This window comes from Megascapheus bottae, chromosome 5 (genome assembly GCF_031878675.1).
Source record: "Megascapheus bottae isolate mThoBot1 chromosome 5, mThoBot2.hap1, whole genome shotgun sequence".
Classification (NCBI taxonomy): Eukaryota; Metazoa; Chordata; class Mammalia; order Rodentia; family Geomyidae; genus Megascapheus; species Megascapheus bottae.
This window is the reverse complement of record NC_143513.1, coordinates 66,901,132-66,925,693: the sequence shown is the minus strand read 5'-3', so window position 1 is coordinate 66,925,693 and position 24,562 is coordinate 66,901,132. Positions and strand designations below refer to the sequence as shown.

The 24,562-nt window shown below is 38.1% G+C and overlaps 1 protein-coding gene across 1 annotated transcript in view; it reads right to left on the bottom strand.

Annotated features, from left to right (window-relative positions):
• The window catches only part of Snd1 (staphylococcal nuclease and tudor domain containing 1), a 450,499-nt gene that overhangs the window by 277,710 nt on the left and 148,227 nt on the right, over nucleotides 1–24,562 (bottom strand). The window contains exon 11 of the mRNA XM_090333252.1: nucleotides 3,114–3,203. Coding sequence (XP_090189378.1) covers nucleotides 3,114–3,203 — 90 coding nt within the window. The remainder of the gene's footprint in view (nucleotides 1–3,113; nucleotides 3,204–24,562) is intronic.

The following is a 24,562-nucleotide window of genomic DNA, read 5'->3' as shown; positions in this document are numbered from 1 at the left end:
TAAAAGACATGTTATGGTCATCACAAAGTCTATGTCATCTTAAATTAGCATGAGAGGTGTTTACCATGAATAGCCTCTAGTTAGGATGTTAATATATGGATGGTAGATGGTCAACAGGAATAACAAGGCAGAAAATGCACATACATTCTACCAGTCCCTTAATCATAAATGTGTGTGTGCAAGCACGTGCGCAAGCACAGACACACGCACGCACACACAGATACACACAAACACACACACACACACACACACACACACACACACGCGCGCGCGCACTCACGCACGCCTGTTGGGGAAGCTAAAGAATGGTGTCACAGCCGACCAGGTTTCACCCAAATCTGTACAATGGCCCGAAAAGCCAATGAAAGACTGCAGTTATGTCACATGTATATTTCTTCTGACTAGAGTGAAAGGAATAAATCTGAAGTGAGAGAGCTAAGCAAAAATCATTTTATTAAACAAAAACAATAATATGCTGCCCTCAGGGACAGCATAAAAGACTGGATCATGCCTGGATTCTCATGGTACAACTCTATGAGTGAGAAGGCAAATAATAGTCCCATTTCCCAATGTTCAAACCAAGGCTGCAAAAGCAGTGTGCTTTACTTTAATTATGGTACATAGCCAGAATTGGATCAATGTAAATAGATTAAAATCAATGTGAAGTTCCACAATTAGCATGGGAGCCATGAAAGCCAACAAAACACCTATCATTTTACTTTCAATCTTATTTCTCCATATGCTAGACATCTCTCAAGACATGGACTCTCTGGGAAGGCCTAAGCAAGCCAGACGATTTTCCCACCATATCTTTTTAATCGGTGACTGGCTGCCCTGATCGGTTTTCGTGCACATTGGCACATATGCTCCCTTGTGCTGACTCTTAATCACCATGTGCCATGCTGAACAGCTGCACAGGTCTGAAGGGAATTGGCAGAAATGTGCAATGATGTGCTAGCCACCCCTCCTGAGGCAGCACTGCCCTGCCTGCTCCCAGATGCCAGTGCGCATGGATGTTCGCTGGTGCAACTGACAGGCCCAAAAGACAGGCAAGTGGTTTCAGGTGGTGAGTCAGGAAAAGCAATTGGCACCAGGAATGTTCCAGCCCAGCAGAGCTGAGCTACTTCCAACTCCCTATGCGAGGATACAGTATTCATCATTTATACACTGTCACTGTGGGGGACAAAACACGGGTTCAGCACAAATAGTATCCAATCAACTCTGTTGCATAGGAACTAGTACACAAGGCTTCTTCCCCCTAATTGCCTAAGAACCGACACCACGTCTGACACTTAAGGTCAGTGCTTTTATCCAGTGATGAAGGATTGTACAGGGGCCTGGCACACAGTACTTGAGAGCAAGGCCTTGGGCTAACCTTCCAGGACCATGCTGCTGCAGCTACAACAAGCTGTGATCTATGTTTTCAGGGATGAAACAGAATCAGGGTAGGAAAACACTCCAAGAAATCATGCTCACAACTGGCTGCACACAGACCTAATAGAGGCTGCTGTTCCTTGCAATGTGACTCGGTGTGGATTGCCTTAAGAATCCACACTGGTAAGGAAATTCCCTGGATGCCTATTTGCAATTGTTTATGAGGCAGTAAATGACTGGTAAAATATCAACTGGGTGAGATAGAGATGTTAGACATTACAGCAGATAACGGCAGATCTTGAAATTGAAAGAGACTTACAGCCATCATTGGGCACTCCACTTCATGAATGAATACAACATTCTGTCAAGTTTTATACAATGACAAATGAGCCTATTCTCTGAAGAAATCTGAGGAGATTTAATACTCATTTTAGGGAATCCAGTTTGGTTTTCCTTCCCGAAAATTAGAAATTTCATCTTATACATACCTTCAAAATCTCTTGCTATAATTCATCATCCTACTGACTAAGGTACAAAATAAAACTGATTATATTTATATTTATGTTACACTATTTTGGCATTAGTTCAAAAGCTAGACTTTTATCAAATCTATCACACTCAATCATTTAGGCAAAGAATACTAATACAAAAAGATGATTAGCCTTAACATACTGAAGATACAGTAAAAATTGATCCAAAAGAAGTTTCTCTGAGAATCTTAACTGAAGCAAAGATATGAATCACAGTATCTCTCTGAACAGTTTCTCAACTAACATCAAAGGAACAATTTCATTTATGTTCTTTGTTCACCCAGGACAAAGATATTCCCAGACTTGAACAATAGGAATGTCAGGACAACAAGAGGATGGTCAAAAATTCACTACAGTAATACACATATACTATTAAAATTATTCTCTGCCTAAGAAAACTAGGAAATGCCCTCAAGGGTACCCAAGTTATTGAACATAGCCAATATGCTACACAACAATCTACATATGTTTGGTCCACTAATATCAGACTATTAAGCACATCTTTCATGTCTGCAGTCTCTGTGTCTCCACTGAAAGGCCAGAAGCACCTCTAGACTTCTTTGGCTTGTCATTTTGGCTCTGTCAGTAGACATCATGGATGTCTCCTCTTCTTTTCTATTCTGTTGTCAGTTCCTGTTAATTCCTTTCTTAAAATGGTAATCATATCTCTTAACTTTCTATTCATTCCTACTTCTGTCACTTGCATCAAGAGTGAAAATGGACAAACTATTGAAAACCTTAAAAGCCAGAGAAGTGGAGGTTGCATTCATTCATGGAATGAATGGAGGAAGCAGGTTCCTATTCTAGGAGACCCTGACTACCCCTTTCCTCATGTTTGCCTCTGAAGGGCAAATATGAAATAGCAATAATTTTCTCTTACTAGTAAATCCCATAGCCCCAGATTTTTAATGGAGGTGACTGGAGAGAACAAGAGAGTTGAGCGAATAGAGCTCAGGGCAATACGCAATTATTGAAACTGGAATGGAGCCTGGATCCTGCTGTGAGAGCACTGGCAATCAAACTGTGGTCAGGGCCCCAATTTTAAATCTCTCTCAAGGGGTACCACTCTTACTGACACATAGACACACCTCTCTTCCTATCAAAGTAATTCAACTTGACTTAGTGAGGGAGTGTCATCTGCTGGGAAAGAGGCTCCAAACGATTAGATTAAGTCTAATCACTTGCAAATATGTTTTGGTTATTGCATACCTTCTTCCCAATAAGCTTCTTTCGAAGAAATTCCCGGGCCTCAAACATGTAGGGAATGTCATACAGGGGACGCAGCCTCTTGTTCTTATCCTAAAAGCAAAACAGAATAACATGAATAAAAGAAACAAACAAATGAATATAGGTAATATGTTATAGTAGAATAAATGTGAAATAGGTTGTTCCCTATAACAAATACTCAAAGGAGAAAAATTTTTGTACAATAAAGCCAATCATTTAATTCATCTCTACAACAGATGTACAGAAGCAATACATATACAGAAGTATAACAACAAATAAACTGAAGTAGGTGCCCAACTAAAGAAAATACTTAAGTAAAAATTAAATTAGAATATAAAATAAATTCAATAAGTATTCGGAGTACATATATCAATATATAGAAAGAGATATAGTTCTACTACACTAAAAATAATAGCTGCATACAAAGCACATGAAGAATTCTGTGTGGATGAGTATGTGTGCATGTATGTATTTTGATATGGTTACAGATGAAATAGGAATACAGTCAAGTTTTACACTTAATCATAGCCAAAAGGCAGAGAAGCAATATAGGTATACATCAGTTTTGATTAAGTGCTAAATTATGTGTTATGTGGACAGGAACAAAAAACTAACAAGAAAATTAGAATTAGAAAAGACTGAACAAAAAAAGATGAGAAAAAAAATATTTCTCCCCCCACTCTTGTTCATCTGAGGGCCCTGAGACTCCTCTCATGGAGGAGACTCCACTAAGCAATGCCATTTTTACTCTCGATACAAGTGACAGAAGTAGGAATGAATAGAAAGTTAACAGATATGATTACCATTTTAAGAAAGGAATTAACAGGAACTGACAACAGAACAGAAAAGAAGAGGAGACATCCATGATGTCTACTGACAGAGCCAAAATGACAAGCCAAAGAAGTCTAGAGGTGCTTCTGGTCTTTCAGTGGAGATCCAGAGACTGCAGACATGAAAGATGTGCTTAAGAAGTAAGAGAGTAGAGGTATATAGGGTCACATGATTATGTCAGTGACTCTCTCATGCTAGCCTGGAAGGTCCAACACAACAGACATCCTAAACACTGCTATTTAATTGCTCACAACTATGCACAGCAACTTCCTGGTAGTACATAGTAACTGCAGTTGGATTAAATGATCACCCCCACTTCCCCACCCCCACCAAAAAAACGGGGGGCAGAATGAAAGGCAGAAATACCAGTACTAGATTTGAGCATCTGCAGGTCGAAGACAATACTGAACAGTTACAGAAAGGAAAAAAGCAGGGTGTTGCTCTACCCTGATCTGTACACCAATGATCCTCCATCTATAGTCAGCTGCCTAATATGGCTTTGCCATCTATTTTGCATGTGAGAAAACAAGAAGCTCTTTCTAATCCATGCTGTACTCAATGAAGATATTCATAGCTTATTTTTCTTAAATAGGCAATTAATCAAGTAAAGAGCTTCATCATTTTAATATCTTCCTTCTAAACTCATCCCAATAGCAATATGAAGGATAGCAAATAAAAATAGATGCTTCCCCTCAGATGCTAACTAAGTCTTGATGCATCAAACATATCATAAAACATTTCAAAACACTGATATGACCAACAAATGCCTCTTGTGAAAATGTAAATGATCCCTTAAGTTACAAGGAAATGTAAGTTTCTTTTACATCATTCCACTGCAGAATACAGATATTTTCTCTTGATTAGTTTCCCAAGGCTCTTCCAGGAAGTGAAGCCACCACCTTTTCCCAAAGAGCATGTGAAAGTCTACATAATATTTCAAATACAAATAGTGAAGGTGGCCAAGGTCAAAGAAAGATCTGAGCATGTAAGGATCTGAAGAGATCCTAAACATGAAATTTTTAGAAGAACAAAATATGAAATAACAAAAGTAGGGTGGTGAGAGTTTCCTGGTCTGGAGGAATGTTGGATAACACAAGGTCAAATACACAGCCTATTCATATATCACAAATGTCCTAGAGGCCAAGTAAAAAGAAAAGGCTCACAAACTAAGAGATCTATTAGGGAGCCAAATTGAACATCCAATTTCCCTCCAAAATAATGCCTACACTGAGTAGTACACTTATAATGCTCACAAAAGATGCTAGGTGCTAGTCATGAACAGGACTTCTCCTTCAAGGTGCTAAGGATTAAAGCCAGGAACATGTGTATGGTAAGCAAACACTCAACACACCACCACTGAGCAATACTCGCAGCCCAAACCGGATTTTTAATATAGTCAAAAATCAATTGTTATCAGAATTCGCCCTAAGGAATACATAAGTACCAATATATTAATGTTCACTAAGCAACAGAGGAAAATCTACTTACAAAGGATAGCCAAGTAATTTCAAAAGTCATGGTGAAAACATTTTTAAAAATGAACTGAAAAAAAATGACATTTGCCACATGTAGCCTTTTGATTTGCCACAGAACCTGAAGTTCTGTGCTTTTTTTCAACATACTCTGAAAATCAGAGTTAGAAAGGAACATACTGACTGGAATTCCAAAACTAGAAATGAAAGGCAAGAAGATTTCTAGCAAGCATTCAAATGAAGATCAAGGGAAGATGTACACCTACTTGTGTAAAAGAACGTCGTCTAAGTAAGAATACTGCCTTGAAGACATTCTGCAGAGCTAGAACAAGCCAAAATACCCTCAAAAAAGGAAGGAAACAGATAGTATACCAACAAACATCCCCATTAAAAAAAAAAAACAACAATAAAAAAGAAAAAAAAAACCAGAACAACTTTAGGCTCTGATAATGCATCTCTGATGAAGCCAGGAAAGAACAAATAGCACAAGCAGAAAACAAGTTATCACAAGTGAAAACAGAATGATCTTGTTACTCTAACCCTTCAGAGCTAGAAGCTATTGACATCAGCAAACATCTTACAAGAGAGTATTAGAAGTCCCCAAGAAACCACAAAATAAAAGCAATTCCTCCAAATTACCAGGTACTTTTATAAAAGCCTTTGAAATCTCTAAGAGGCAATTGAGGTATGGAATGTATTCTGCGAAAACAGGACTTTAGATGAATCTTGCCTGCTAAAAGGATCTGTCTGCTTTAGATTCTAATTTGCATGGAAATATTTTTCCCTGAAATAAAAATAGAAGAGAATGCTAGCTTTATCTGGTAGGTGGATAATATACAAACCAAGATGTACTGTAATCACTGTTCCTGAAAAATGGCATTACATATAGGCCCTAAAATGACACACATCAGATAGAAAAGATAACTTCAGTCATCTGTCCCTCTCTCTCTGAGCAAGACCCAACACCAACAATTTAGCATCTGAAGAAACATCTGGCATTTTTACAGGAAGGTACATTTGGTGGGTTTCCAAAGTGAAGGACAAATCTGGGCACTGTTGATTTGAATAACATAAAAGGTATCTCCAAGCAAGCACTTGTTCTCAACACCTTTCAGATCTAACTGAATGTATCCTTAAAAACTACAGCCACAAAATTTAACTGCCATGACATACAGCAGTATTTCTTAAGCAAGACTAAACAGACAAACATTGTGCGGAGAGAAGGAGGAAGAAAGGAAGGGGTATAGAGGAGAGGGAGGGGGAGGGGGAGGGGAAAGGGAGGGGAAGGGGGAGAGGGGGAGAGGAAGAGCGAGAGATCAGTAAGTATGCAACCAATAAGATTTTTTTAAGTTCATCTTTTAAAAGACATCATGAAAAAAGTGAAAGGTACAGATATATTTTTTAGATGATAAACAAATGAAGCCATAGCAAGGTACAGGGGGCTCATGCCTAATAATCTTAATTATTCAAGAGGCAGAGACCAAAAAGATCATGACTGGAAGTCAGGATCAGGAGTCCCTGAGATCTTTTTTTGGGGGGGTTGGTAGTGGGGCTTGAACTCTGGGCCTGTGCGCTAACCTGAGCTTTTCAGCTCAAGGCTACCTTACACCAGGGCCTGGGCATTGTCCCTGAGCTCTTCAACTCTAGCTAAAGCCCAACTCCTTGAGCCCCACTTCGGGTTTTCTGGTGGTTAATTGGAGATAAGAGTCTCATGGTCTTTAATGCCCAGACTGGCTTTGAACTGTTATCCTCAAATCTCAGCCTCCTGAGTAGCAGGCCTGAGCAACCTCCCCCTGCAGCCCATGAGATTCTTATCTCCAATTAATCACCCAAACACCAAAAGTGAATCTGTGGCTCCAGGGGTAGAGAACAAGCTTTGAACAAAAAAGCCAAGGAATATCAACAAAGACTGGAGTTCAAGATCACACTCATGTGTCTGTGTGAATGCATACACACATAATGCACATGCAGACACAGGGATACAGACAGAGAAAATAGATCAAGATGGAGGCGGAGGTTTTCATAGGTTTAATGTTCTTAGGTCAGGCTCTCTCAGAGAACTACATTTTCTCAAGGAAAGTATATGACTCCAATCAAATGAAAACAAGCTAAGAACAGCCAATGAAAATCAGGAGCATGTCTGGTGGGTTCAGACACAACGAAGATAGCAAGAATCTAGAGCAGAACACAGGAGGGAAGGTATTCCAAAATGAAGACACAAATCTGACTTAGCATTTGAAAGAATTATTCTGGCTTAAAGTCTGGAAACTAATATTGTAACAAGGAAAGAGCAGAGAGACAAATTAGGAGATAATAGATGGCACTAGAGATGCTACACAACCACTTGGAAGCAGGGAGAAAAGTAAGGTAAGGCCGTGAACATGCTAAGCTTCAGCAGCTGGATAACCCTTTGGAGGTGCTGAGTGAGCAATTGGATATACAAATGTGAAACTTGGAAGAAAGGCATGATCTAGTGAAATCCATGGGATTTGCTAGGATGTGGCAAGTTCCTAAAGCCAAGAAACTGAGAAGGATAATTATTTTTCAAAGAGATGGCGAAAGACCAGCCAGGGAGCAGGGAATGAGGTAACTAGCAGAGTGTTGTGTTCTGGCTGCCAAAAAATGTGACTGTGAAGGAATAATCAATTGTGTCCAAAGATTAAGGTCAGTTAAATAAGAACAAGATTCATGCTTTGCATCTGTGTGCTCACTAGTAACTTCCCAATGACAGTTTGGATAAAAGCGAGGATGGGAGTTTGGTCTAGTGGTAGAATGCTTGCCTAGCATACACAAACACCTGGGTTCCTCAGTACCACATACATAGAAAAGCCGGAAGTGGTGCTGTGGCTCAAGCGGTAGAGCACTAGCCTTGAGGAAAGCCCAAGGACAGTGCTCAGGCCTTGAGTTTATTCCCTAGAACTGGCCCGAAAATAAGTCAGGATAGGCTAAGGATGGGTATACAGAGAATGGAAGTAAAAATAAAACAAACCAAGTATATGACTCTTTCAAAACAGTACAAATTCAGTTATAACTTTCAGAAGAATAAAGTCAAGAAGAGATTTTAAGAGTTTTGCCTAGTGGTAGAGTGCTTATCTAGCATGCACAAAGCCCTGGGTTCGGTTCCTTAGTACCATATACAGAAAAAGCTGGAAGTGGTGCTGTGGCTCAAGTGATAGAAACCTAGCCTTGACAAAGCCCAAGGACAGTACTCAGGCCCTGAGTTCAAGCCCAAGGATGAGCAAAAAAAGGAAAAGAAAAAGAAAAGGGAAAAATAAAGAGGGAGAAGGGGAGGGGGAGAGGGAGGGGGGAGGGGGAGAGGGAGGAGGGATGCGGAGGAGGGAGGGGGAGAGGGAGAGGGAGAGGGAGGGGGAGAGGGAGAGGGAGGGGGAGAGGGAGAGGAGAAGAGATTTTCATTTGTGATGTTAGATAAGAGAAATGGCAAGCAATAGTCCAGAGTTGAGCTAATAAACAGTATGAAGAAGAGAAGAGAAACCACATAAGCAATTGTCTTTGATTATCCATGAAAGGAATGACTCCACCTAGACTAACTTGTCATTCATCTATAGCTACGTGGCTACATATTCTTTTAGGTGGGGGGGTCACATGGGAATGAGAGCCAAAGGGATTCTCTTCTAATTAACTTAGTTTACTTAGTCAAGAATTCTGAGAGATCAATATGAAAAAATAATAGGGAAAAAGATGAGTGGGAAGAGTGGGGGGAGGGAAAGGTAGGAGAAAAACATGAGAAGGGGAAGTAACAATATTCAAGAAGTAATGTACCCACTACCCATTGAATGTAAGTGTAACTCCTCTGGTACATTACCCCAACAATAAAATAAAATAAATCTTATAACCTAAAACGATAACAAAAAAACAATGACAGAATAGATAAAGTACACACAAGTACTTCACTATAGAACTACCAGCACACAATGAATGTATGAAAAAAGTGCAATTTTAGTAATAATCAGAAGCACAACTGAGATACTATGTTATAATCCATCATAGTGGGGGAGGGAGTGATAACTATAGCAAAGTGTAGACCTTACAAAATGCTCACATAAGGGGCCAGGAGCATGGCCTGATGGTACAGTGCATGCCTAGCATGCACAAAGACCCTGGTTCAATTCCTCAGGACCACATACACAGACAAAGCCGAGAGTGGTGCTGTGGCACAAGTGGTAGAGCGCTAGCCTTGAGAAAGCCCAAGGACAGTACTCAGGCCCGGAGTTCAAAACCCAGGACAAAGAAAAAGAAAAAAAAAAGAAAATGCTCATACAGGTAAGACAAATGTAACAACATCCACATTAACACTGTCTACAGTACGATCATACAATGAAATGGGCATTTATGCTGCACAGAGAAACATAACAAAGGCACAAACAAAAATACTAAGAAGGAAAAGTGGGCTGGAGAATGATGTTGTAAACTCTCATGAATATAGACTAAAGCTCAACACAAACAAAATTTCACTATTCAAAGATCTATGTCAGCAGTAAAGGTTAAAAAAAATGAACAGATATGAAAAAGAAGTTAATAATATTGAGGTGGAATGAAGAAGAGAAGGGAAGGGAAAGAAGGGTAGACAAAAAAGAAGCCTAAAGATGAATAGGGACTTTCAAACTACTCTGTAATACTTAGTATGAAAGAAGTAGAAAAAGGATCTGAAGCAAACAGAGATAATATCAAGGCTAACAGATAACCCAGATGTTTGTTACATTACACTATAAACTTATTTTTAAGCTATCAGTTTTTAGGAACAGGAAATCTCCAAATCCAGTTGATCTCTAAGCCTTTAACTCACAATATTTCAACTACCTTATATTTCTCTTTTTACAAGACATTCCTGGACATTGATCCCATCATAGAAATTACATTAAATCTCACTGCTTCCTCAATTAAAAAAAATACTATTTCATAATAAAGCCTTCTGTGATGCACAGAGAATAACTTAACCATCAATGTGCTGTCAAATGAACAGGTCAACAGGAAGTTTGACTTTTGTTTTAAGAGGAAGATGCATTATAATATATTAATTAATGTAGCCAAGTGGAAGTATACTCCATGATGAGCTTAGAACTTACAATTGAATTAAAGTAAGAATAACAGTCATGATCAGACTTAAACGGATACAATTTCAAACAGTAAATAATGGATCAATCCCAGTAGCTCTGCCTTATATGCCATTTTAATGAACAAAAGCTGAAATTTCCATTTGAATTCAGGACTTAAAATAGGAACTGTATCACATGCCCTGGGCATATTTACCATGAAGGACCTTTCAATTCCCTTGGCAGCCATAAAAAAGAATCCACAAAGATTATGAATTCTGGTTTGTGGTCCCTAACATACACAGTAGCACATTTTTATAAAAGCCAGGTCTTTAACTGGAAATCAGCAGGAGGTGAGAGGGGAAGCAGAGGCTTAAACTTACATTCACCTTGGCCAAATGGGAGGTCATTTTCTATCTTCCTAATATATCTAATTATTCCTAACGGACTAGACACAGAAGCTGAGCATATTGCATATCCAAACACTCTCCTAGGAACTGTTGCAAAGAAAATACGTCTTTACTTCTTGACTAGATATAAGTAAGTCTGTTATGGAGACAGATTGGGGTAAGTGCTAAATTTACAAGGAAATACATTTCATATATACATTGGGAAGCAAAGAAGAAATGGTAAACAACAGAAATTAAAATCCAATTAAAAAAAGAAATGAAATCTGCTTTAAAAAGCCTATAGGTATAGAATCAGATGAGCTGGTTACATAAGACAACATGTTCTCTTAAATGATTCATAGCTTTTGCATGACCCTCCAATTGCCTGACAACCCTATTTCCTCTTGCTTACCACATGCTAAGGCTCTGTTAATACTACATAATGTGAAAAGCCCCTATAATTTAAAATGACAATAACATCTATAAATGACAACTGTATTACACATAGATAATGCTGATAGCAATTCATCCTGGCAATAATCATGAATGCCATTTTACTGTAAGGAAAGCAAAGCTCAAAGCTTAAGTAACTTACTTGATGTTACATTATAAGCAAAGGAAGAACTGGGATTTTGACTGCTACTATCCCCAAAGTTCATCACCAGTGCATTCTCTTAGAACTGAATGGACACGAGGCAATCATTAACTCTAGCATTAAGCCTAAGATTAATCTGTGAGCATATAAGCATGTAGACTGACAGCCTATGGCAGACATTCATTCAGGAGTCCTGTTATGAGAACCACCGATCTGGATTTTCAAGTAAGAAGCAAGGCCTGTAAGTGGGCCTCGTCTTGAAAACTGCTGCTATGTGTGCATGAGCACACATGCATGTATGTGTATAATAGTGAAGGAAGGGGAGAGGGAGAGAGGAGAAAGGGTAGTGGTAAAAATAGCTGGATCTACTTAAGTCAATGGCAATAAAACGGGAGGATAAGGTTAGAGGTTTAGATAGTCCAGAAAGCCACAAGGAAGTATCTGATTAATGTCAAAATACTTCAATAAAAACAGAAGTAGGTTAATAACTAAGGAAGTCAATGCTCCTTAACCCTGTAAGATATCTAGAAATGGCACAATTTCCAAAAATTTCCCAAGTACTGAGACTGGGTGAGGAATCTGAGGATTTCAAACTAAGCCAGCTGAGCTGAGCTGAGCATGCCAGGGAAGAGCAAGTACGGACACAGCACTAATCCTTCTCTGTTCGGGTTCACAGTTCACACAGGCATTCAGGAGTCTGTGTGAACTAGCCAGAGTGACAGCAGAGAAGCACAAGAAGTAGTGATTCTAAGAAACAGTCCCACTTACAAATGTCTCCTGGCAACCTGCCAATAGGGGAACAGCTCCAATATCAAAAGAAAAAAGAGAGAAGTGAAGCAAATTTAGGCAGTCTCATGTCCTTGAAGAAACTGACCTGTTATCTCCAGTGCACAGCATATGATTATATTCCACAGGACTTGCACATCCCAAAATTAAAGTACCATTTTCAAGACTATCATGTAAGGAAAAAAATCTTCCTCTGGAGACTGCTCTTCTACTCAATTACATAAGCCAACGAAGAGCCTTTTCAGAAGTGCTTGCTATTTATTGCTCAAATGCAGTTAAGAATGGGGAGGAAAAAGGACAGGGAGAAAAAGAGAGGAGAAAGGAAAAAAAAGGAAATAACAGGCGCCAAGAATCATGTCTTCCCCCCAGCTCAAGATTCTGTCAAGATTTTAGGAGAAAATAGTTTAAGGTACTAAAAGTTCACAAATCATTATACAAATAAAAATTCAGATGTGATTTCTGCACTTAGCTATACAAATAGGTAGGAAGAGTGGAATAATAGAACAATACCATACCTCTCAAGATCTGAATACAAAAGGAAGCCATGATTCCTAAGTAGGAATATCTGCAGACAACATAAAGGTACTTCCCAAATTAATGGAAGGGAAAAGAAACTGGACCCATCTCCTCTGTCCTCTTACAAAGGCATAGAAACAACTCTTCTTACACATAAACTGCTCTGAAAGTTTAAAAAAAAAAATCTATTCCTAGAGGAAACTGAAACAGCGCCACCTTTCCTCAAGAAATAGTAAAGATTAAAAGGACAAGCCAGGGACAGTGGAACAGAAAGGGCATGGGATCCTAGAAGAGAACAAAGCTCAAGGTCAGTGCCCTGGCAACCAGCACTGTTCAACTATCTCCTGACATCTCATGATCAGAAGTAGGTGACAGCTTATTGTAAATTCACAGAACAAAAGCTCAGCACACCAAGCAGTAGGTCTGAGTTACTAGCCTCAGCCTTTCTTGAAGCCTCAGCATATACATTTACCCTGTACACACACACACGCACACACGCATGCATGCATGCACGCACATATATAATATACAGACACATGTTTTTTGCAGTGAAACCAAATGTATAAGTCAAGTATCAGTTCAAAGTAAGGTAATTCCATATTCAGCAAATGAAAATTCTGTGGGAAATCAAATCATATTTATAGTATTACTAAGAAGTAAAGCTACTTAGCTGAGTTAAGATTTACAACTTCTAACACGGCTGATAACAAGAACTAAAATGTCAAGAGACAGAAGAGATAAGCCAAAGTTACAACACTAATCACTTTCTGCCTTATATTACTGTAATTTAATTACTTCATACAGGTCTATCTTCTCTACCAGGCCTCATGAGAAAAAAAAACACATCTAGTAAGTGTCCAGTATAGTACATTTCTAGAAAATGCTAGTCTCGGGAGAAAATGAAGAATACGAGAGGGAAGGAGGAAAACATTATTTTTAAAATTTAATTTTGCCAGGCACTGCTGGCTCACACTTGCAATTTCAGCTACTCCGGAGACTGAGATCTAAGGATCTCGGTTTGAAGCCAGCCTAGGCAGGAAACTGTGAGATTCCAATAAACTACTCAAAAAAGCCAAAAGTGGGGCTGTGGCTCAAGTGGTAGTGAGCTTGCCTTGAGCAAAAGCTGCTTAGGGACATGGCCAGGCCCAGAGTTCAAGCCCCAGAACTGGAAATATAAATATATATATATAAATTAATTTTGATAATTAAAAATCTACCTACTGTGATTATGAGAACAAATGAAATTAGTTAATAACTCATATAGTGAAGCACATTATAGCTGAAATTTTGTAACATAGTTAGCAACTTGCATGACTGTAGGAAGGCCTCCTGTATAACACTAGTTGATTACAAGAAACCTACTGTTCAGATATATGGCTGTGGCCAGGAGCAGTAGCTCATGCTTGTAATCCTAGCCACTCAGGAGGCCGAGATCTGAGGATCATGGGTCAAAGCTAGGACGGGCACTACGGACCTTGAGACTTTTATCTCCAATTAACCACTAGAAAACCAGAAGTGGCACTGTGGCTCAAATGGTAGGGCAGTAGTCTTGAGCTGAGGAGCTCAGGGACAACGCCCAGGCCCAGACATAGGGCTGTAGTCTTGAGCTAAAGAGCTCAGGGACAGCACTGAGGCCCAGAGTTTAAGTCCCATGACGAACCCCCCCCTCAAAAAAAAAGCATGGTTGGATGCTATGGAAGGACACATCCACCAATGAATCACATCTCACTGTACAATTATAAAACCTCAAAATAATATCCACATGACACAAAAATAATATCCTTCATGTGATATTAGAGAAAATTCATAAAATCTAAATTAGTATGCTCTGTTATGAATTGGCTAAATCTTTAAAGCAATCTTCTTTTCTCTTAACAAGTTTGATTCAATGAACTCCAGTACTCATGGTCTTTAAAAATTAGAAAATCTATCTTTAGTTAACTCATCAGAAATTCTTACAGAACACATGTGATACCATTCTGAGTTCAAGTAAAGCTGAACTCATGAACTAAGAATATCTTAATTGTGATATTTAGTATAACACTAAATATCATACTGCAATATAAATAGCTAACTTACCAGTGTAAAACTTAAAAAAAAAACTTCTCAAAATTATAGAATTTAAGATTTAACTAGCTCTAATCAAAAGCACTTTCTGAGCTGGCATTTTTGAGGGTGAAGAAAAAAGGTAAAAAAGAAAGGGAAAGGCACTGAAGGATCACAAAGCCTTCCTTTGTTCTGGAAAGACTAACCTACAATGACACAAACCAGTTTTGAGGTTTTCCTAATATGAAACACACTCCTCATCGGGTGTTCAAATGAGTGGACAGAACAGAGAAGAAATGAAAAAATAATTAGGGTCTCTCTAGCAGAACCTCTTTCTCCCTAGCTGCTAGTTCTGAAGATGTGAATCTGTATTAAAGGGGAGTCTCCTTAGTTGAAAAGAATGTTTAAAAGTGTCCAAATTTTAGCTAGGCTAAAATTTAGCAGTGGCTCACACCTGTAATCCTAGCTGCTCAGGAAGCTGAGATCTGAGGATCGTGGTTCAAAGTCAGTCTGGGCACTAAAGTCCATGAGACTTATCTCCAATTAACCACCAGAAAACCAGAAGTGATGCTGTGGTTCAGGGGTAGGGTGGTAGCCTTGAGTTGAAGAGCTCAGAGACAATGCCCAGGCTCAGCATTCAAGCCCCACAACTGACCCAAAACAATAAAAAAAAAAAAAAACCAGAAAGCCAACTTTCACAGAAGGTGTGGTAACAGAGACAGCAAAGACCAGCCTCTAGCACAACCAGCTCTGCTCCTCTGGCACCACCTTCCTCTTCACTGGAAGCTCATAATTAACCAGTTGGCCCCAAATCATGTTTTCTAGTAATGGAGAAATCTTCTCCCACACTTTTTATCCTTCATACCCAAGCTATAAATGGAGAGCCGATGCCCTTAGAACAGACAACCCCGTTACTTAAAGTACAGGCTACAAGCCAGATGAAACCCGTCCAGCACCATGATGTGCCACAAACCCTCCCACAGTTCTAGAAGAGAAGAAAGGAAATGGAGGGAAAGAAAATTCATCTCTTACAATAGGAAACCAATTTTCTCTGAAACCGACAGCAGGATTGGGCAAGCCCATTTGGAGAATCATATCATTTTGTTAAAGAAATGTTTCTTTGTGAATATCTTCCTTTCTTCACCATATTAAAAAAATAATAGTTATTATTAAAGCTTCTTCCTGGAACAACACAGAAGGGAAAATGATGCTGCATATGACACTATTATTTAGCTGGTACCCGTGGAACCTTCTACTGAGCCAGAATTCCAATCAAACTCACGCAATAAATTCTTGGGCAATGCAAAAGAGGAGACTAAATTATCCAAGTGCATGTCACAAAGGTGTCCCTTTAGACACTAAGTTTCTATCTTGTCAGTTGCATCTCTCCAAGGTCTAAATCATGTTGCCGAATCCAGTGCGGTATATTTTATACACCAAACTCAACCTACTCTCAAGCCTATGCTTATATATTCAGAGTAAAATGAGGCCTGAACCTTTACAGGACAGGTATCAGTTGAATGTTAAACAGAATGAAGATTACTTTCTTTTACTGTATAGTCTATTAGACATTAATCAAAATACTCCAATATTTATCACCAGCTTACAACCACAGAGAAAAACAAGCAAGTGAAATTGATAGAACTATGAACCACACAGATAACTGCAATCAGCATCTAGCTGGTACAAATTTGGTTATATACACATTGTAAGCCTTGTTTAATGCATATAGGGGCCCTGATAAGTGCAGGCATGTAATAAGAGCTCCTGTGGATAACAGGCTGCTGAGGGTGGAGAAAGGGGGAACATCAATAAGGAACTTTTCACTCTCCAACTGTGGTTCTCACAATTGTTTTTACCTGTAGGAAACAATGTGGGATATGAGACAGAGCCTAGTAAAATTGATTCTGAAAGAAAACAACTTTACTACTGCTTATGTAATGTCACACTAAGTTCTTTTGTCTTCTAGCCATAAACATTAACAATGTTTTGCTGTCAATCACATACAATGTGATGGCATTGACAACCTTACACTTAGTTTCCCTATTGTGGTTTTCCAACTTAATTCCCTTCACACACAGAACATGTTCTACTTTCAGTTTCTACAACACCACATCAAAACACAAAATGAACACCACCATCTTTGAGTGTCTATTATATATTTGGCACATTAAACACATCCATTCTAATCCCTACCTCAACCAATAAAGCTAGAATTACTAGCTTTGCTTTAAAGACTTGACATGTTAGGAAACCAAAGAAACAACATGCCCAATAACATACACATCAGAAGACCCCTCAACCCTAGAACCCCTGGCTGTTTCCTATCTATCATCTGTATTCCAGTCACCATATTAGCAAGAACTAGTAGATTCACCACTGGCTTTCCATTCACACTAAGCCCCCAAAGACCTGGAATTCAATATACAATGTATGCCCACTCAAGGCTACCCATTTCTAGGAAGAGCTCACTGAGCTTAAATGAATTGCATCAAGTAGTAATAGAAGTTATCAAAAATACTGTCAGAGCATTTTTTCCCAGAGCAGCACTCTTCCTCCCAGTAAAGACAGTGTGTTCCAGTAGCAGCAGTGGAACACAGCTTATAGTCATCCACGTGTTCACAGATTGAATCTAATGTGTCAGTGGAAGTATGATGAACCTATCTGGCTAGTGCTTTCTGGCAGGGCTGCCTGGAGTGACTCCTTCCAGCATAAAGACACAGCATGAGCTGAAGAAGTCTGCATCCCCATATGAAGGGGTCCCTCTCCACATTTTTGTTTTCCTATTTGTAATCTCTTCTCTTAATGGCCCCAAACCTAAGAGAAGGAGCTATATCTTGTAGGTACTATCTCCATGCTACCACAGGGTTCACTTTTATCTTCTTAGTATTCTCATAACTGAGTATAAAACGTCTTGAAGTTTTCTTTTTTTTAAATTTTATTCTGTTATAAAGGTGACATACAGCGGGGTTACAGTATATTTCATTTTGAACATTGCTATCCCCTTCAGTCTTGAAGCTTTCTGTTTCATTAATTACCGTGAATGTTGATACATACTACCTTATCCATATAAATGGACAAAGAAAATTGACCACTGGACAGTAGCAGTCCAAGTCTCTTGATAACTAACCACATTCCTCAGAGATTATTATATACTATCTATCTCCATCTCACATGAGCACCTGTAATTTGCAATGCACACAAACAGCTGATCAAAGAGAAAATAAAGTACTTCCAAAGTTAAGATATGGGATGGAAGAGAAATGCTTGAAAGATTTAATTTTTTTCCTGCCTGGTATGTTGAATATTCTCATGGGGAGTGAATCATTCTGCGGCTTTAAAGCCCAACCACAGGAGACTACATTCATGATTTTGTAAATTGCAATTGTGGTAAAGATGGAAAACTAAAGTTAGCTTAAATGTGCCAATGTGGCTACTATATCACATGAAATGGGATGTAAATAAAGTAAAGATTAGAGAGGATAGCAAAACACACTGGAGGTCCAATAATATCAGCAGAATGTAATTTTTTTACTCTGGTAAGATGGGAAACTAGCCTAGATTTGTTTTTGCATATCTTATCATGAAATATACTCTAGATGTTTCTCCTAAGGCAGCCATAAAAAGAAAAAAGAAAAAAAAAGTAGAGCTTATTAGGCTTTGGGCTATGAAAGGGATAGAAATGGGAGGGGCCTGTATTAATGGGACAATGGTAAGACAAAAATGGTAGGCAAATATATTTTGTAATAATGTAAATATCATTAACTTCTAAATTACACTTAATTTTGTGTTATGTGTTCTACTATAATAAAAAATAGAGTACACTCAAGCAAGATACTACCCCACTGACTTGTTCAATCTGAGAGACATATCAGACATGCAATCAAATTTAATTTCCACACTCATATGAGAATTTTCAGATATGAATCCTGATCTTTGGTTGAGTGCTAAAAGAGATTGCTCAGATACAATTTATAGAGATAATCAAGCACATTGGCCTAGTTCTGATCCCAACAAATATATTCCAAATTGTCTGTTTGCTGAATAAGTCCCATGAATCAATCTTGTAGGCCTCATCATGTTATTTTTTACTGAGTTTGACTGTTCTACTGTAAACCCAAAATATCATACCCATTAAAATGTCAAATATCCTGCAAGGCCAAGTTCAAATGACATACACTACCTCAGGAAAGCCTTCTGTAAATTCTCTAATTCTACCAGAGCTGGTTCTCTGGTAGTTGTATGCCTGTAATTACAATTGCACATGAGACAGAGATCACAAGTATGGTAGTGCAGGGCCAGCTTGGGCATAAAATCAGCAAGACACACAAACTGGGTATGGGGTGACATGTGCCTGGGGTCTCAACTGCATATGAGGCCACAAAGAGGAAGATCATAGTCCCAGGCAAAAATGTGGGCAAGTCTCTAAACCACAGCATGAAAGACATAAAGAGTTGGAAGCATGACTCAAGTCACAGACCACTTAACAAATACAAGATTCTGAATCCTCAGTTCAATGTCCAGTACCCCACACATACCCCCAAATATATACATATATATACATATACATATCTATGTATTATTCCTCTCTTCTTTCTAAACTGATACAAATCAATAGGTAATCAGAGGATGATTTGGAAAATGCCATTTGGGTACACATTTAATCCTCCATACAACTCAAGAAAACAGCAAATGGATACCTTTCATTTTATATACCTAGAGAAGTTTGAGGACATGCACACCCTTAGTCACAGCACTAGAAAATGAAGGTGCAAAAGGTGGCCTCTGGACACGATCACAAAGCATTCAACAATTCTATGTATACTCTCCAACAGCTCAAAAAAGGAAAGTTATAATCCCTCCCTCTAAGGACCAAGCTCTTGGTCCTAGAAAAGCAGAGAGCACACACACAGAAGAATGGAAAGGGGAAACTATCTTTGAACCAAGCATGACTTTCGATTGTCACTCTTAGGGAGAGGTACCTAGAACCTGACCATTAGACAACAAGGATGCTGGATAGCTAATAAATGTTGCTGAATATGAGAAAACTATCCAGGGTCACTGCTAATGAGAAAACCAGAACACCTTGCCACCTAGCTACAGAATGTTCATCTAATAAATCTTCCTGATTTGAACACAACCCAAGACCAGGAGGTTTCAAGAAAACAAAAACCTCTGAACCATCAGCCTAAAAACCTACATTACAACCTTTGGTTTAACATGCAAGGTTTGTTAACAGGATTAGTCAGTTATTAAAGAAAAGGCTATAATAAAACCATGAATAGTTTCTTGGCAGTTTAGTGGTAATACATGATCACTACTTCTTTGGAAGATATTCCTTTTTTTAAGCTGATTTAACTTTATTGATTTTGACCAAGGACAAGTATACAGCAAAGGATAAGAAGTCCACAACCTAAATAAAATGAGGAATCAAGAAGAAAAAAAAAAAACATCCTAATTCAGCAAAAGGTTCTGCATGTCAGTCCCCCCAAAATATAATGGCAACATAACAAGTAGATGAACAGACAAAAACCACCCAGCATGCCCATTTTTTCCTGCAATATTTTGTAAAAGGAAAGAACTGGCTTTTTGCTACAACTATGTTGATCACTTCAAATATTTAGATTGAAATTAAGTATGGACAAAATGCAATCATGTAGGATATTCTCTTTGCCAGAGTAAGAAGCATAAAATTTCTTTTATTTTAGCTGTAGAACTTCTCAGTAATTCATCTTACACTAATTATGAACTCAGATTTAATCAGACAGGGCTAAGCTCAAGTTTATGCATTTATAATTTATGAGTTAAAAAAAGGTTTGCCAATCGATTTGAATATAACTAAGGGTTATGCTAAAGCTTCTTAACTGAATTAATACACTGACAAACAATTGATAGAACTATAAATTTTCCATTAACAGGGAATCACCACAGGCTATTTCCAGGCAGCCCTGGCTCACAGAACCCAATTGGAAGAGGGTGAGGAAAGACAATGGAATGAACTGCTGGATAGAGGCTCAGAAAGACTTCACACATATTTATCTGATCAAGAATAAAATGATTTCACTTTTAAAAAATGTACTTATATGCAGGCCATTGGAAAGCGTACCATGTTCTCAGTAGAGAAGGGAGAAGCTTAATAAACACACCAAAAGATTTCAGAAATAAGAAAAAAAAGAAGGGACTGTATGGGCATATGCACCCATGCACGCGCGCGCGCACACACACACACACACACACTCATACTGATCCTGGGGCATGAACTCAGCTTCCCCCTCTCCCCCACATTGTGATAGTGCTCCACAGCTCTACTTCTGGCTTCCTGATGCTTAATTAGAGGTAAAAGTCTCACAGATATTCCTGTCCAGGTTGCCTTTGAACTGTGATCCTCTGATCTCAGCCTCCTGAACAGCTAGGATTAGAGGAATGAGCCGTCTGCACCTGGCAGGCAGCACCTAAATGCTTGAGAAGACATGCTCCCTGAGATGCTACATGAGCTAATAAGGCTTGAAAGATACCTGACCTATTGCTATAGAGATTAGCATATGCACCTAGGGAATAGGAAATGGCAGCTAAAAAATGAGAATTTGAAAGAGAAAAAGACAGACAAACTGGGATCCCAGGAATCCAAGGGCAAAGAGAGTCTTAAAGAAGATATGACCATGGAAACAAAACACTCAGAAAGGACAATTCTGATCAAAATCCAGTGATTTGAATAGTTGACAAAATATATGTATATTCAATCAACCTTCAAGAAAAAGTGCTTACAGATGAATGGATAAAAAAAAAATGTGGTACATATATAAAATGGAATTCTATATAGCCAACAGACAAGATAAAATAATGGCATTAGCTGGGAAGTGGATGAAACTAGAGCAAATCATGTTGAGTAAGATAAACCACAAAAGGTGTATGGTCTCCTTGATATGCGAATATTAGATCCAACAGTACAAGAGCGATGACTCCATATTCAGGTACCCACGGTTATGGGTATGGTCTTGGGAAATACAAACATAACTACATAGAAATAAAATCTATGATGGGATATATACTCTATAGACATAATGTTATACAGATAGATATGTATCCATGTAATACAAACTCTCAGCTTAATTTTAATTGTTCTAAAATCTATGTGCCAGTGATTGCATATAGATTCCTTTCTTGAATACATGTTTGTTAAACATGATATTTGAAATATGATGTAAAAATCAGTGTTAATAAAATCTTTCAATTAAGAAAAGAAAGAAAAAGTTCTGTTTAAAAGTGGTTGTTAGGTTTAAGGCAGAAGACTACATTGAGTTTTTATTGTGACAGTTATTTTTATTGAATGAGTAAAATGTAGGGAAAGGGATAGACAGTTGAGATAAATTTTACCATAGCAATCCAAAATGGTGAGCTCATGAATGATTCACAAATATTCTATTCCCTGATCTGCTAATTACAAGCCATATGATCTGGGAACTTGTATTGTCTGCAACAGGGACTTAAAGTTATTCATCCTGTAGCCCCTAGCACCAAGAATTGCATCTGACACATGGTACTTGTGCGCTCAATTAATATTTGTTGAATGGAATTACTTAATCTCTCTGGACTTCAATTTCCGCCTGTTAAAAAGAATAAGAATTGCCTAGATGCAAATGATGTCCCTTCTACTCTAAATGCCTATCAGCCTATGAATGTTACATAAAATGGGTCAATTCCCTATGATTCCTTGAATATGTGTCATGTTGTAACATTCACATTCAACCAAGTGTTTGAGAACATCAAAGCTGTATCCCTCAGCCTAACAGTAAGAATACATGCATTCTTGAGATTTTCCTTTGAGGTGGAAACATCTCCATTAAATCAGGTCACAGAGAGAAAATGCAAGTTGGAGGCTTATACTTGGCTGACTATAGGAGAGTTTTTAAGCCCTCCCCTCTCCCAAAGTTAATTGTCATTCTGCCCAAACATCAGCAGGATGTCTTAAAAATGAAAAAGAAATCTTTCAAAGTTCATTTTCAAAAATTTAAAGGTATATAATGTGAAGCTAATTGAAAGGACCTCCAGGATATTGAAACAAAAGCCATATAATGAATGATTGTTGTCCTTAATGTACTATGTTGTCTCTCATCTCCTTTGCTGTCCCTTGGTTATCTCATGTTGGTATAGTATCTCACTTTGTTATCTGATATATTGAATTTATTTGTATTTGGATATTTGAAATTTGATAGGGAAGGGGGGAAAACCAAGACGGGTGGGGGGTGTGGCGGGGGGAGGGAAACGGGTACCAAGACATGTAAAAGGGTATCAATGTATGTGAATTAATGCACCTTCTATCTGGCAAATATCATGTAACCCTTATACTAATTACAATAAAAAAATATAAAAAAAAAATTTAAAGGTAATAAATCTATAGTGATATAAAAGATTCATTATATCTTTTAGGCATAAGCTGTTTAAAGTTTTCATCTAAACTGGGAAGACAGAAGGAAGAACGGGAAAAAGGAAAAAGAAACAAAAGATAAATAAAAAAATCATTATATAGGCAGCTCACAGGAAGGAAATCCATGTAATATATTCAAATATCAACACTAAAGAAGTTTCTCAAAGAAATTAAATGAGTAACTAATTTTCCATTACTACATGCCACATGGCCTTAAAACCAAAAGCCAACTGTGTAAGAACTGTGAAAATTCAGAAATGCCAGATACATCTCATGGGACAGTGACATGAATCTGTGTCCTGCCTCCTCCCCCATCATCAAAATTAATCTGTTTAGTTGGAGGGGGGGGGATCAGTATCCAGAAGAGAAGTTTTAAGACAAACCTACTGGCTGTTCACCACTAACCTTCTCTCTCTACCTACACCTCCAATCTTTCCACCATTCCTAGTACACTTCTGTTCAACCCACTAAATCAACGTTTAACTAAAAATGATTCAAGCCTTTTCAACAGCGATTCTAACTGAGGGGAAAAATCCAGCAACTTAATACACACTAACATTCTAAGTTTTGACAATAAAGCTTTGATCTAACATCATTTTATAATAATAATAAAGTCCCCAATGGTCATTGGTTTATACTTGGTAAATTACACCAATGGACTTTCTCTGTTTTCTATGTTGATCAGCAATCACTAGACTATTATGTCAATCATTTAGCAAGCACTATCTTGAAAGGTTGGTGAAAGGGGATAGGGGGAACTCAAGAAAAAAAAATGGTGGGGTTATATCTCAGTAGAGAAAATACTTTATTTTTCTTATTTGCAGTCATTTCCTTAATCTTAGGAAACATAAACTGATATAGTAATAGTGAATTTTATTATAATAAGGAACAACACACCTTCTCCATTCATGCTTCCAGTACCTTCAAAACATCATTGTACATTATCATTATTTACTTCATTTCATTTAAGCATCATTAAGTCTAAACTATTGGAGAAAAAAGTGAATAAAGAAAATAATAATGACTGTGCTTTTTTTTCCCCATCCCATTTCATTAGGCGCTTTAGGCAGGGTTTGCTGATTGCAGATATTATCATCCCTCTGATTCCACATTGAGGTTATTATAACATTAAGCAAAAGGGCAAGAGAAGAGGACTATGGAGAACTTGTTCCAGTGAGCAGATGAATGAATGAATATTTCCTCATGGGAAAAAGGTGTGTGTAGAGGCTTCCTCTAAGAGAGGAGAAAAAAATAAAAACAAATGCACACATATAGGTCAATCATACAGATATTTCTTATTCATACATCTCCTATGTTATG